At 36.1% G+C, this 15,682-nt stretch overlaps 1 protein-coding gene across 1 annotated transcript in view; it reads left to right on the top strand.

Annotated features, from left to right (window-relative positions):
• RYR2 (ryanodine receptor 2 (cardiac)) overlaps positions 1 to 15,682 on the top strand; it is a 342,788-nt gene that overhangs the window by 86,340 nt on the left and 240,766 nt on the right. The window contains exons 11-12 of the mRNA XM_010562945.1: positions 5,905 to 5,979; positions 9,281 to 9,437. Of these exons, the coding sequence (XP_010561247.1) occupies positions 5,905 to 5,979; positions 9,281 to 9,437 (232 nt within the window). The remainder of the gene's footprint in view (positions 1 to 5,904; positions 5,980 to 9,280; positions 9,438 to 15,682) is intronic.

Genomic DNA, 15,682 nt, shown 5'->3' with positions numbered 1-15,682 from the left:
GCATTTTGATTTGCAATATGTATTTTAAAGTGATGACTGCAGTGCAATTTGCACCCTTCAGAAATATATCATTACAGAAAGAAATTACCAGAGCAAAGTGCTCCTTGCTTTTGCAGAGTATCACCTGAGGTGGAACAGGCTCCAATTCCTCAAACCACCCAGTCAGAATAGGCCTTCATGAAGGAATGTATATATGTAGCCCCATTCCAGAAGCAGTTTTGTCATTGCTGCCTTTGAGAGTTTCTTTGGGTTAAACATATTACGTTAAGGCTTTTGTGAATTATTTTGAACATTTTGTGTTAGTCTCAGAAATGGATAGACAGGGTTTTAAAGCGGCGAAAGTCAAAATCAATGTGACTTAGCCAATCGCAGCTCCTTTTCACTTTCCTTTCCATGCCATTCTCTCCAGACAGGTAAAATACACTCTTTGATGTGGTATTATGAACTAGTGAGGACTGCTGTACCCCAGAAAGCCTGGGATCTGGTGTGTGTGAAGGATTGTTTATGACTGAAATGTGAACTCAGAAAGTTTTCACCCAGCATAAATCAATAACTTTTCCCCCACACCCAAAACAACCCACGAGCCTTGAATAGTAACGGTTGTACTTTTATCAATTAATTTGAAAAAATCCATGGAGCTCTTTAGCGACTGATTTTTCAAATTAAAAACAGATCAGCCTTGCCTGTCATTGAAGGAAGTGGAACAATTTCTTTAACTTGGACTTTGACATCTTATTGGGATTTATTAATTTGTGTATAATCCAGGTACAGTATTGTTATGTTATTTATGCCATATTTATGGCGCCCTGATTCATTCCAAGTTACTGAGTTTTACTTCATTATTTCCTTGCTATAGAACTTAGGGGTTCTTGAACCAAGATTACTTCAGCAGTATCGAAACACTGTCATTTAACGCAATTTATTTTAACCTCATTTAATGCCCTTTGTAGTCAGTGAATTTCACTGCAATGATTGCCCTCTCTCCACTCAACAATACCTTAATAAGAATATGAATTCAGTAATGATTCCACCGGGGGTTTGATATGTGGTAGTCTATTTTAAACCTGTGTGATTAATCTATTAGCGTAATTGGAGACGAGAGATTCAGACATCAAGCTTGCTTCTTTTTTTTTTTTTTTTTTTTTTTTTTTTTTTTTTTTTTTTTGTGTGTGTGTGTGTGTGTGTTTTCCCTGGCTTTGCCTCTGCATCCCACCTGGGAAGACTGGAGGAGGGCGCTGGGAAGGAGCGAGGGGGCGCGGGGCGGGCGCAGCGCTGTCCGTGGTGCTGGGATCACCGCCCCGGCGCTGGGAGGGACACCCGGCGGCGAGTTCCAGCTCTCAACTCCTGGTGTGAAGGGGAATTCGAGAGGTTAAGGACAGAGTCAGGGAAAGGGTGATGTTGTAAAGTAACTTACGGGCATAGGTCGGCCGAAAAATGACTTCATGCACCAAGTAATTAACTAGATCAAGGTTTATAGTAAAGAAGAACTGGAAATTCTCAAAGGTTCTGAATTCCTTATAGGTATTTTCATCTGAAATAAAAGTGGTTAATGGCCTTATTCCATAAGTGTAAAATATGCAGATAAAGTGCTTTGGAAAGAATAGGAAAAAAAAACATCAAGAAGTAGTGTTATGGGCACGGCTCAGAAGATATAATGTATCCCAAGCTTTCTAGGCGAAGACTAACACTCATCATAGCTCTTGTTGTGCTCTCTTTTTCTGCTGCTTTTTGTACGTTCCTCATGCATTTACTTATAATTTCATAATAAGGTTTTGTAATGCGCAGGTTTTCTCTACTGTTTGGGAAGTAATGTGTATCTTCTGTGCACCTTGCAACTCAAAATTTTATTTTTTTCTATCCTATCAGTGTAACTCTGTAGTAACTCTTTGATAGTCAGAGAATTTTTGTGGGTTATTCATACGTCATTATTAGCAATGTTTCATTGACCTAGTAATACCAGTATCTGATATGGTTTACCAGTGTGAGTTTCAGGAAGGATTAAAATGTTATAAGTCATACTTCTTTTTCAGCACTGAACTGTTGTCAAGAATATATAAAAAGAAATGAGGTGCATCCTATCAAATAACTTTTTTATAGAGAGCAAATACTAAGGAAGCTGGTGTGAGCAATCTCAGAGCAGTTTACTACATTTATTTTCACAAAAGAAGTTAAAAATGAACTTTAGATTTCTTAGAATAAAAACATATGAGATGGTTTGAGTTATGAATTTATTCAGTTGCTCTGGGACAATGGTTATTATGCGTACTCTTATGGTAAAGGCAAAGAGACTTGTCTTTCAATGAAGATGAGGTATCTTTTATTCAAAGCCACCTTTTCTTTGCCATCTTTTCTGTAGAGAAGACAATATCTAGCTAAAGACAGAAGAGCTTACACCCTATTCCAGTGCTTTGTGCAACCTTGGTTTTTTGTAGCACATACCTTTTTTCCTGCCCATACAAAAGTCTTGCTGCTCCATCTGTGACCCCAGTCTCTGGGCTTCTTCTTTTGCTTCCCTGTTGGGATCCTTGATCCCTAGCCCTCCAGTCCCCAGCTCTTTCTCAGTCCCCCTCCGGACTGCTGTCTCTTACTCTTTTCCTGAGGGTTTGCTGCTGCCTTTTTGACTTTTGTCCCTAAAGTGCTATCACTGTCTTTATGCCTTCAGTCCCTCTGTTGCTACTGTATCCATTCATTCATATGGAAATAAGAGACAATCCCAGGATCTTTTTATGTCCTTTGGTAAACAAATTGCACGTTTTTATTTAGGATTTCTTTCTTACCATAATTTTCTCATCTTACATGACCAATCCAAGACTGATAGCTCCCCTTTGAAAGAACAGAAAAAGGAAATAATGGATGGACAGTCACATAAAAGAAAACTACTTCACCCATTAGAAGCCATTCTTTTAAGTTCACAATGGGAGGGTTTTTTATGTGTTTAAAATTACACTGACCCAACTGCTACGTGTAATCCAAAGCTACCTTCAAAAGTGTACTCAGTCTGAGAAACTGGTGACAGCTTCTGGGTTTCCACTGTGAGAAAGAACTGCATCCCTGAAAAGTAACAAGGTACCAACTTAAAAATGAAATATTCTGATTAATTTAAGCTTTTGCTTTGACCTAACTTTTCATATATTTAATGACTTGAAAACTGCTGAATAAAATTGTTAGATTTTGTATTATGCAAGTGCAAGAGCTCCAAATGCATTTTTGTCAGTGAGGTTCGTACTGAAATAAGCCAGGATGTAACCAGAATGTTTTGACTTTTAAAAAAGCCCCCAAACATTCCCCCACCCCTGAACCCCCTAAACAAACAACCCACCCCCAACCCAACCCAACCAACCAGGGGGACATTTGATCTGTTATTGTTTAGATGTTACAACATAAACCCAGTCTATTAGTTGCAGAACAAAAATTTGAACAAATGCCTGAAGAGAAGAGACAGTGTCTGAACAGAGAAGCAGCTGAATGCAAGTTTGTTTAGCATTTGCATTTTACTGTACTAATGAAGGTCGATTTCAATAAAAAAATAAGACTGAATTTCATTCCTTTCTGTGAGAGAGATAGGAAAGACTTACTAATACTTCTCAGCTGCTCCTAGTACCACAACCATTGCACCAAATGACTAAGATAATACGTGGAGAAAATACCGGATATAAGGACAAGGGGAGGATTTTGCACAGGTTTATATATGTACCTATAACTTCTTTTTGGTACATGGAGCATGTGCCAGAGTTTCTATTTATACATGGGTCATGAATATTCAGTGTGAGTGGTTCTGTAATTGTAGTGTGGAATATTTATTTTATATAGATATATATAATATCTATTATATAAAAAATATACTTTTACCCTTTTTTTCTCCTGTATAATTTGTCTTCATTCTTTTGTAATGTCTGGGAGTGTTTATTTCCTTAATACTTGTCCTGGTTTCAGCTGGGATAGAGTTAATTTTCTTCTTAGTAGCTGGTACAGTATGTTTTGGATTTAGTGTGAGAATAATGTTGATAACATGCTGATGTTTTAGTTGTTGCTAAGCAGCACTTATCTGAAGTTAAGGATTTTTCAGTTCCCCATGCTCTGCCAGCAAGGAGGTGCACAAGAAGCTGGGAGGGAGCATGGCCAGGACAGCTGACCCGAACTAGCCACAGGGATATTCCATACCATAGAACATCATGCTCAGTATATAAACTGGGGGGAGTTGGCCAGGAGGAGCAGATCACTGCTTGGGCACCGGTCAGGGAGTGATGAGCAAGTGCATTGTGCATCGCTTGTCTTCTCTTGTTTGTTTTTTTTCTCTCTCTCTTTTTTTTTTCCTGTTATCTTCCTTTTCATTACTATTATTATTATTATTGTATTTAATTTTACTTTAGTTATTAATCCGTTCTTATCGCAACCCCCGAGTTTTACTACTTCTTTTCAATTCTCCTCCCCATTCCGCTGGGTGGGGGGGAGTGAGAGAGCAGCTGAGTGGTGCTTAGTTGCTGGCTGGGATTAAACCATGGCAATGCTTTTTAGCATATTCCAAGATGAATTTTAGCACATCTGTAGTTTCATCTATTGTTAACAGTACTGAGAATTATATTCTAACTCACTATTTCTTTTGGTTTTGAACCATCTCTTTCAATGCTGGGTTTTCCTCTGTGCTAAGCATGCAGTTCCTCTGTATTATATCCACAGGAGGACTTTGGAAGCTAAAGCCTAGTAGGTACTAGGTACCTGATTCCAAACCTGTGGTCCTCAAAAAATTGCTTCTAACAAACAATGGGAAATGCCTACAATTCCAATATTAATATCCCCTAAAGTTATGCCTCTGGCTATTTTTGGCAGTGCCTGATCTTGGCTGAAGATCACAACATTTACTCAATTCGTAAGCTCTTCCAGGATCCATGCAACTAGGTCATTCTTTGGCAGTGTTCCCTGACATACTTGATCTGATAAGCGTAGTGACAGCACCCCTTTGCATAAGTGACTCCTTTATTCATTTTCCCAAAGGAAAGGCCTAGGTTTTTAAATTCTGGCAATGTCTTAGGGCAGAAATAAAGGTGCAGGCAGGAAGCAGTCCAAAGAACGGCTGCCTAAATCTAGAGTGGCAGTGCTTAATACTCACCACATTCTCAGTGTTTACTTTGAAAAGAAGCCAGGTTATCTACTCGGGGCTTTTGGTGACCATAAATCTAAATAATTTCTTGGATCCAATATAGGTCACTTATCTGTATGTAGAATAATGGAGAAAAAAACCTCCCAACCTTTTTTTAGGCTTAATTGACTGTTTTTTGGAAGCACTTAGATTTCTGGATATATGCAGGAACTAGAGGAGTCTTTACATATTAAAATTTGGAAATAGAAAGCTGTTAACATCTGAGATGTGTTAAGAGTGTATCAGTGTGGTTGTGAAACTTCAGGTGCTATGATAATAAAATACAGTGCCAAATAAGTGAATTTTCATAATTCAATGTAATAAGTTGCATAGTTATTTTAATAGTATAAGCTCTGAGAAAAAATTAGCTGACTTGTGAGATGTATGCAGTGACCACAAATCTTTATCATAATTTGATATTTGTTTTTTGTTAGCATCTAGAAATACTGTAATTCAGGCTATTGATTTTTTTAAAATTTTTTTTCTCCTGGATTCTCTATCCTTAAAACACTAAGAAAGAGGTATGAGCAAACACTGTATAAATCTTGTTGTTGTGAATATCACAATAATGGATGCTAAAGACAATTAAAACAAAATTTGAGTAACTAAGTCTGAAGCTCTTAGTTGATAAGAGCTGGTTTTGAATCTGATAACCTTTGAATCTGACAGTTGCAATAATTACGAGATGCAGTTAAATGAACAAACGAATATGATGAATTCTTCCAAGAGAGCTGAGCAGTTAGTCTGTGCCTTTGCTTGATTTTCAGAACTGTCCATTATGAAGGCGGTGCTGTGTCAATTCATGCTCGTTCCCTTTGGCGACTAGAGACTCTAAGAGTTGCGTAAGTAAAATCTCTCAGAAAGAGAAGTCCATTTGGCAGGGCGCTTTTTGTATAGTAAGAGTGTTCCTGTAAAATCGGATTGATAACTATAAAACCAGACTGATAATGCTAAAATAATCTTCGAAAAGTGCTCTATGTCACTTTCATGAAAAACTCTTTGCCTTAAAAATAATGATTTGTGTGCCACCCCCTAACTTGTTTAAGCCATTTGGAAGTCTTTAAAGGCAAAAATTTACAGGCAAAAATGCTACCTTGCATTGTTGGAAGTGTTGGAATGATAGTAAGAATTGTGCCTTGTTTGTTAAGGCAATTGCACTGTAAAATTGCACTTAAATTGTATTACAATATGTACTTGTGATAAAATTTCTAATGACTAATGAATTATTGCTTTTTAGAGATTAAATCAGGGCAGCTTAGCGAAAGGTTACATTCTAATGATGCTGTTTTCTTTGTGTGCATTTTATTTAATAGGATGATGTTAAATGTCATTGGTAGGGCAATAAGATTTTTGCTTTGGACTAAAGTTGACCTTGAGAGTGCTTAAGTGACAACGATGAAACTGTGGAAGGATCTCTGGCTTTTTATTTTCCTCATTGCATGTACTTCCCTAATAAGCAGTGGTACTGGAGCAACGTGGGGATTTGAGAAATTACAGGTTTCCGTTACAGCTGTCATATATCTCACTTTGACAGGCATTGTGTACAAACTTTTGAAGTGTAAACATTTGAACATACATGACTGCAAGAAATTGTAAGAACTGTCAAAACAACGAAGCAAAGGCAACAGTAATCTTTCTTCTTAAGGAACATGACTTTCTTACCAAGAAAAAAACCCCAAATAAAATCCCAAGAACAACACTCTCTCCTAGAAGTCCTTCACCCTCCCTGTTTATCCTGTATGATACTGTAATAGCTATGTACATTAATTGCTGAATGCAGGCATATTACTATTCATGCAAATGCTTCAATTTGTAATTTAGTATTTGCATGCCTGAAGTCCTCCATCAGTTCTAGTCCTTCCCAGAATGACTGCAGATAATATTAATTCTGTTAATTTTATATGATTTTGAAGGAATCATTGTTTCTGAACTCTCCTCATTAGGGGAGAACTCTCACAAAAATTGCCTGCACATGCAGACTGCCTGTTGGGATGCCCTGCCATGGGATGCCACATACTATTGCTCAGCATTGCTTCCTTTCCCAAAAGGTGACAGGGATTGTATTCTCACATTGCAGAAAAGAATTTTTAGTAGTCAGAAATGGCTTCACAAGGTACTTTCTGCTCAAAAGGCCTTTCTTGTAAGTGAACGTGAATTGTCCTTTTTCCTATCCTGCAGGCATGAACTAGGGGCATGGCTCAATTGCACTACATTTATTATTTTCTTTTTCTTAAGGTCCATAGCTACTGGGTCCAAGAGAAAATTGAATCAAACTAGGGAAAAGGCAGGTCCCCAGCATGTCCTATAATATGAAAGGTGCAGAGCTGATGTGTTTTACCAGACCCAGGAATACAGTAGCTGAGATTCATGACCTGACATTTTACTTAACTGAGAAGCAGAAGTTGTGCTAGAACACTGATACATAGATGTGCTTTTGTGGAGTATACTGATTTTGCTGAACAGAAAAAAAGAAATGCATGTCTGAGATACAAAGCTTCCATATTTCCTTCCTCCCCAAAGTCCTTTCCCCTCGAATTAAACAGAAGAGACTATTTAGTTTACAAAAGAAAACAGTTGAGGGGAAAACCTTTTCATTCTTTTGGCCTCTTTAAAACCAGTAACTAAAAAGGTTTAGAAGTTTAATTAGTGAAGTGTAATAAATCCTGTTACAAAATAGAAGCCAGGTATTGCTCTTGCATTTTAAAAACTCCGGCACTTTAAAAATGTCTGCCAAATCAGTTTGGCATACTCTGTGTACAGTATGGCCAACTCTTAAGAAGACAAGCTTAAACAAATGGATATTTATATTGATTAGGTAGAAGTGCTTTAATCTGCTACATGTATGTGTCAAGGAAAACGAAAATGACTTAAACCTGCGTAAGTGCTAATTTAAGGGATTTTCAGACTGGTACATGAATATATACAAAACATTTGCATAAAAACTTTTTATGTTTTTAAATGCTGGACCTGGAATTACTTTAAATGCAAGTGAGAAGATACAGTAATACTGTATTGGGTTTGTGTGGCTACCAAACCCTTGCCATACAAACCCAAAACAAATAAAAAATTCTGATGTGGGAGTAAGTTTATAATCAGGTTAAGTTCATAAGGATGTGTTTGTATTTTTTGTTGATATTAAGTGAACATCTGTTGATAATTTTAAGCTACTGGAAGCCAGAGTAAGCATAGGGAATTACTAGTATTTGTGGAAGCACATCAGAACCTTGGCAGTGTGTCATAACCCTATTATGATGGGCATTTTGCAAACACAAAATAAATATATGATTTCCTCTCCAAAAAGCAGTGTGCACATACATCTAAAGTGTAAACTTTTGAAGATGTAAGACTGAAGAAAGTTTTGTGAAGGTCCAGGAAAACATCCTGTGGCAATTTTCCAGTCTACGGAATATTCAAGAAGCCTTCTGAAAAGGCTTTGTGAAATACATCCTCCTTAGTAACCCCTACAGAAGCTTATCTTCAGGAGTTAATCAGGAAGAACAGAAGAGCTGACTTTTCAGTTTAAGGCAAGAAGTTAGAAACCTGCAGCCTATATTTCAACTTGAGAAGTTCTTAGGGAGCTTAGATAGAAAATCTTTGCCTTTCTTCCTTCATTTCCTCCTATAGAATATGAAGAATCTGGGCCAGCCTTTCTTTGCTTAATAATCTCTAAAACTTATTTTAGGAGGGGTTTTATTTATTTATTTATTTACTTGGCTATTTTATTTTTTGCACACTATTTAAAGTGTACCTAAAGTGTGCTGACTGCTGAAAGTAGAGTGCTCTGGGAGAGCCAACAAACCCGGCTGCTGGTAGATGAAATGTTGGAGAAGGACCTGGCAGATCTAGGCATTTGTGTACGGCGTAAGCCTCCTTTTCTGTGGGCGGTCTATATCTTCTCTCAAGAAGAATTCAGTCTGAACTAAGGCAGCATGTGTAAAGGAAGAGGTTAAGATTATTTATTAGAATGGTTTTATAGGAGGTAACCACAAAGTAGCCATTTTCTTACTGGTAATCCAACATTTAGCATTTTACCCTTTTACCAACTAGTTGGCAATATAATGTACTTTAAAATATTTTTGCCAGTAGTAAAAATCTATGTTTTATTTTAAAAAAAACAAAAACGTTTCCTTTGAACTTTCCTAGGTGGAGTGGCAGCCACATCAGATGGGGACAGCCATTCAGACTAAGACATATAACAACAGGAAAATATTTAAGTCTCCTGGATGACAAGAGTCTTCTTCTTACAGACAAAGAGAAAGCAGATGTAAAATCTACGGCATTCTGTTTTCGGTCCTCCAAGGTATGGAATCAGTGCAGCATTAGTATAACTAGTAGTAATTCCAATCTCTTTAGTAAGCAAGATTTAGATATTTCCTACTGCATGAATTATTGGAGCCTTCTACCTTTTCACCGATTAAAAAAACCCCCAAACTCAGTATAAATAATATCTAGAAAGCTTCTTTTATCATACTTCTTTTGGGTAATGCTACCTGGCTGTTTGTTTGTGGGGTTTATTTATTTATTTATTTATTTTTTGCTGCTTGCCCACTTTTGAACAGTTTCCTCGTTTCTTATTTGTTTTTTCTGATGAACTTCCCCGGTACTTCGCTTCTTATCTCTGTTGGCTGACATAGGTAAAATTTATAGTATTATGGGTTATTTAAATTAAATTGGAAAATCAGGATTTCTTTCATCAGATGCTTTATTGTAGTCTAATTTAAAGTTACCATAGTTTGAATTTTCATTTGACACCTTCAATAAGCATTTCAAAATCAGAACCATATTTTGTGTAGTGGGTAAACAGTTTAAAATAACACTATGATTAAGTTTTTTAATGTCCTTTGATTTCTCATACTTTTCACCTGCAGCATGATGTTGCTGAAAATTTTCCAACACTAATGTTGTTTTCTTAAAAATTTATCATCCAAAATCTGTAGTAATAATAAACGGAGTTATTCAGTAACTTATTTGTAGCATTTACTTTATGTATTTTTAATTATTTGTCTGCTTGGGAAGGTGATAAATGAATATATACCTGAAAGCAGGTATATGTTTGACTTTTGCACTCTGATAACAAAGACTTAGTTCAGGTGATTGTTTTGAGGCCCAGACAATGTTTTTTTTTTTTAAACCAGCTAGAAAAGCCATAGAAATACTTAAGTATTTTAGGACAATGCAGTGCAACTATATTGGGGAATTCCTGTTGCAGTTACTATAGATCTCAACAGTTATTCTCCTTGGAAGCAAGAGGGATAAAATAATTCATTCACTGATTCTCAAGATGGAGTCTTCGGCAGGGGTTACTCCAAAATGAGTGGAACAATATACTGCGCTCTATGTGTTACGTGAAGGCAAGAATAGTTAGCAATACAGAGAGTATAATTTGTTGATATGGAGAAGGTGGTTCAACTCTATTTTCTAAGTAGCATATGCACATGTGATTTGGAGATTAGACAATGTTGTATTTGAACTTTCTTCATTTGTTTTTTTTTCTACCTGAATTTGGAAGTGTTATTTGGAAATATTCTGAGGATGTATATTTTTAAGTGGTTTTGTTCTGCCGTGTTCAAAATAAAAAGTTAACATTTTTTGATTTAGTTGTTGTTAAGTGACCAAACCTATTCTATGCTGACCAGAGCAGAGATAAAAGGCTTTGGGGCATGTAGAAACATGTTATGGTAATCAATTCTTTATGTAACATGAGAGTATTTTAAGAGGGGTCTATGACATGTGCCAGCTATAACCTTGCTGATATTTAAATACGGATTTTCAAAGAAATTGGAAGTTTGGAAGATCATATTTGATGTTAATTTTGTGTATATCGACATTCATTTTAACTAAAGACTTACTTGGAAGGAATTATGGAGATGCCACAGGGGAGGAATATATGGTTTGCTCTTCATTGCTGAGAATGAATCCAGTCTCCTGCTTAGGACTTCTTAAAGGAGTGTCATGTTTCACTTTATTAGGATACAGGCATTAAAAATTTTAGGTGCCTTCCCTCTCTGGAAAAGAGTGTTAAATAAATATTTCAAAATTATAGCAGTCGTAGAAAGGCTTCTGTAGAGAAAGTAGGCAACTTTAGGGGTCTCTTTCCCTCTGAGCACGTATGGACAAATCATCCAACCTTTCACTTGTGTTGTTGCATGTAGTTAGCCCAAAATAATTATTCCTGGATAAGAGGCAGCCCCTAATCTTCTGTGAATACAGAGCATTAATAGTTGGGAGTGTATCAAGTGGCTAGATCTTTCTTATAGCAATTTCAGTCCTTTTTTTGCCACAGTCATAATTCTTCCTTCCACTACTTTTTAGGTAGTGAAGGAAGAATTATGAAGATCCTATTTGTTGTGCTATGGATAAGTTAGCTCTAAATAGGCAAAACCAGATATAGGGGAAGAATACCCTTATTTGCAGTGTTAAAGACTCAGTTCCTTCAGGCATGTGGGTAGATGATAATTTCAATTTCCAAATGCAAGGCAGTTTTCATGTTTGTAGAGAAAATACTGAAAATGTGTATCCTGTAAATCTGAAGATTCAGCTGCAAATGTAAATGCTCAATATTTATTTTTGTTTTTAACCTTATTTTTTGCAAGGGCCTTACTCATCATTTTAAACACATTAGCTTGCCAGTACTGCATTTAAAAAATAAGTGGAAGAGAACCAAAAAGCTGAAGGTTTTTTGTAAGATGTCTTATATGAACCAGAATACTTTTCTCAGATGCTCAAAGTAACACACACACATATGTACTTTTTTTTTTTCCCCCTCCAAACCACAATATTCTGGTACAGAAGTTGAAAAATTAGATCAGAATCTTCTTATGTGTTAAATTTTTTTAAATATCTCGGCAAAATAAAGAAATCTGAAAGCTTAAAAACATCACAAGCCTAACAGCACTCAGAAGATATGGATATTCTGAAGAGCTAACAGTCTCTTCATTTTTTTTCTGGGAATTGGGCTTTATGCTCTCGTTATTATATATTACCCTAATAATTATCATTAAATGAGAATTATATTAGGCTTTCAAGTATCTGAAATTCAGAAAATTCCTTTTTTCTCTCTTTCAGTCTCACTTCAGCACAGGATGTCCACAGATATCTACAATTTATTCCCCAAACATATGGCTCTTTAATAGAATTGAGTTTGTAGTGATTAAGTTCTGTGTTTTTTTTTTTCTCTTGTATTTTTTAAATATTGATTCTTTTTGATAAAAAGCGTTAGGTTAATATCACTTTTCCACTGAAATAAGGTAATTTTACTAATTTAGAAATGTTTGTGCATTCTGTACAGTCTGCTTTTCCTGTCCACAGTCTTTTCCAGTGGATGGAAATACATCAATTTTAATAAAATTTTATGGCCTGTATTTTTATATCTTCACCTCTTTCTTAATAAAATTTCATAGGAAATATAGTAATGTCAGCTTAAAGAGCAGTCATGAATTAGCTTCTTCCAGTCAGTGAGATCTGCTAGAATGTCAATCCTGAAAGTGTGCCACAGAAGGTATAGGTTGGGTCAGATGGCAAGAGATAAAATTGAAAGGACAGACCTTAATCATGGGAATCCATTTTGGAATGCTATGAGGAATTAAACAGGAACATTAGAGTGAAATAACACATTTAAGGCAAGGCTTCATAGAATAATTTTTTTCAATATTAAGATAAAACCATTTAATATTATTTTGTCCATTTAGCCCACAACAAATGTGGGAAGATTGGCTTGAATTTTTGTATGCATGGAGTAAAAACGGTTTATAAAGAGCACATCCTTCTGGAAATTTTGTTCAGTAAACCTGTTTGTTTCCAGTGCATTCTCATTCTCGGTGCTTTCCATTACTGAGGTGGTTTACAGACTTGCAAAAACCAATTGTTTCTTTTTGTTCCGGTGTAATGAATGAAGATTTTTGATCTTTGTTTAGAAAAAGTTGATGGTCTGAGAATGGGCCTAGACTGCAGATAAAACTGAAGGTTTTCTTTGTGAATATGCTGGAGGAAGAATTAGCAGATGGTTATGTAATGACAGGTTATGGTAAGGGTAGTGGGCTGGAAACTTGCATCACATAATGTCGTACTAAAATGCAATTACTAAACAGTGACATGGTGATTTTTGATGGTTTTCAGATCCTGATTTTCACTGATGAACTATTTTACAGTTGATAATGAGATTGATTCATTGTATGTACTTTCTCAACTACCTGCTGTTTATTGGCATGAATCCAGCACTCCATTCAAATCTTCCCCTTTATAAACAATTTGTGGTTCCTGTTCACTCCCCAAAAAAGCTCAATGTCTTGAAGCTCCCAAATGAATGCTCTAATACCGGCTGCTCTCACACGATCCCCTAGCTTTCCATTTCTCTCCTATATTTAATACAACTTGTACTGTTTTCTTTTCCTGGCTGCTATGTTTATTTTGTAGGAAAGAGCTCAACTGAATGTGATTGAATTCAGTCTGGGCTCTAAACCTACACACAGAGTTGTCAGTGTACTTACATAGGTGAGGTTGGTGATTTTGTTTGGCAAATTGTTGGCACTGCAGTTTTAATGCTAAGTAAATTTAACGTTAATTCTAATTGGTATGAAGATTTCAATATCAAACCCCTTCAATTTCTGTTACAGTCAATAGATTTTAAAAAAAGTACAGAATAATATTTTAAATTAATAATCCCTCATGTTATTGACAGTGCTTTATGAGAACATTTGTGAATTCATATTTTCATATCTTAAGAAATTAGTCGCGAGGAGGAAGACTTGGGGAAAAAAAGAAAATCTTACAATGTGGAAGTACAGTATGTTCATATAGGTTCACACTACCTTCTAGTTATGAAGATAACTCAAAAGGCTGGAGCTTGAAATCAGGCTGTCATTTCTTCATATGCTAGCAGGACCTAATTTATTTTTTCTTCTATCATCATTTGTGTGCAATGTCCTATTATAAGTAGCTTTTCAATTTCCAACTGTTATTACATTCAGGTTATTTGTGCTCGGTTTTGAAGGAATTGAATACAACATTTAGAGAAATGATATGAACAAAATAGTGAATCAATAATGAAACAGAAGCACACAATAACTCAGTAATTGGCATCAGATGTATTAATAAATCAGTTATTACCATCTATCAATGGACAAGATTTTAATAAGAATGTCAGCACTTAAGGAATTGGGCATTTACAAGATAGTGAAATTAACATCTGTATCCAGAAACAGTTTAATAATGTGAATTGATGAGTATATTATATCTGGAAGCTTAATGTTATGAAAAGTCATAATAAGAATTTCAGCTGAAGGTTTGCTTTTTTAACTGCTTCAAAATGCATTCATAATTGTAGGGTGAAAATCTAGTTATATGACATCTCCCTTTACTTAATAATTAATTAATAATTAATTACTTAATAAAAATTACTTAATAATAATTACTTAATAATTAATAAATACTTTAAAAAATCCTTTAATAAATTAGAGATTGTTTTTTGTTCATTTCAAAAATGCAGTCTTTGTCATCTTTCAGTGTGAAGCTGTCTCCCCAAATTGTCAAGGCACATGTGTATGGTGTAATCATTCTCCTAACCTTTTCTGGTTGTAGTGGAATAGTACATTTAGAACTTTTTGTCTCATTGTTTGTAACATTACTCTGAGGAACTGAAGGAAGTGGCTTGTCCTCTGCTGCTGCTCAGGAGAAGCAGAGAAGGTTGAAGCTGTATTTGGTTGAGGGGATCATCTTGCACCCTGAATGTATGGCCTAGAACAGGCCTGGAATTTGCACAGATGATTTTTTTAATCAGTGGTGAAAATTAAACAGCTTCTTATGTGGACATGTGTGAGCATATACAGAAGCAGAACACAGGGAGTTACTGCACCAGTGAACCTGCCTGCACTGCTGAAGCTGTGAACGGGAGAGCAACACCGCAACTGCAGCGTTGCAGTAGTCTCAGCTTCAACTGCTTCAACAATTGTGATGTATTCCCTCTCCTCCCGGAAGAATGATGAATAGTTTCTATGTCAATAACTTGATCACATGGATCAGAACTAAAGAGTCAAAGTGGTTTTGGTTACTCTCGGTGGAGAAGATTTTTGCCTAAAATGGAGCTAGTGGCGATAGCCTCAGGAACAGGCAGATCTAACTTGCCATGAAGAAGGTCAAAGTCCCCTGAGAAGTTTTGGGCGTAAAGACATTAACATCCTTCCTACAGTTAATGAGATATATACTGATCCTTTGTAACATGTTTTTTCCATACTTACCTTTGGATTTAACAACTAGTGCAGGCAGACAAAAGGTATATTGATCAGTTGAACCATATGCTTTTGGAGAGACTTTAAATGGATGCTCTGCCATGAAGCAGGATGCATAGGCTGTTTGTCTTATAAACTGATGTCTGTGGGGAAGGAGTTGGTTCTTAGAAGAGCTAGATATTGGAGAACACCTCAAATTATAGTCACAAACTACAGTATTGTTTGGGATATTAAATGTCCTCTCCTGTAATTACTGCTGTCTGTACAGGACACCAGCTGGACTGAAGCACGGTCATGCCATTCTTCTTTTACAGTATGTCAA

This window comes from Haliaeetus leucocephalus, unplaced genomic scaffold (assembly GCF_000737465.1).
Source record: "Haliaeetus leucocephalus isolate CR32 unplaced genomic scaffold, Haliaeetus_leucocephalus-4.0 Scaffold162, whole genome shotgun sequence".
Lineage (NCBI taxonomy): Eukaryota > Metazoa > Chordata > Aves > Accipitriformes > Accipitridae > Haliaeetus > Haliaeetus leucocephalus.
Note: the sequence above shows the minus strand (reverse complement) of the source record. Positions and strands in the feature narration are given on the sequence as shown.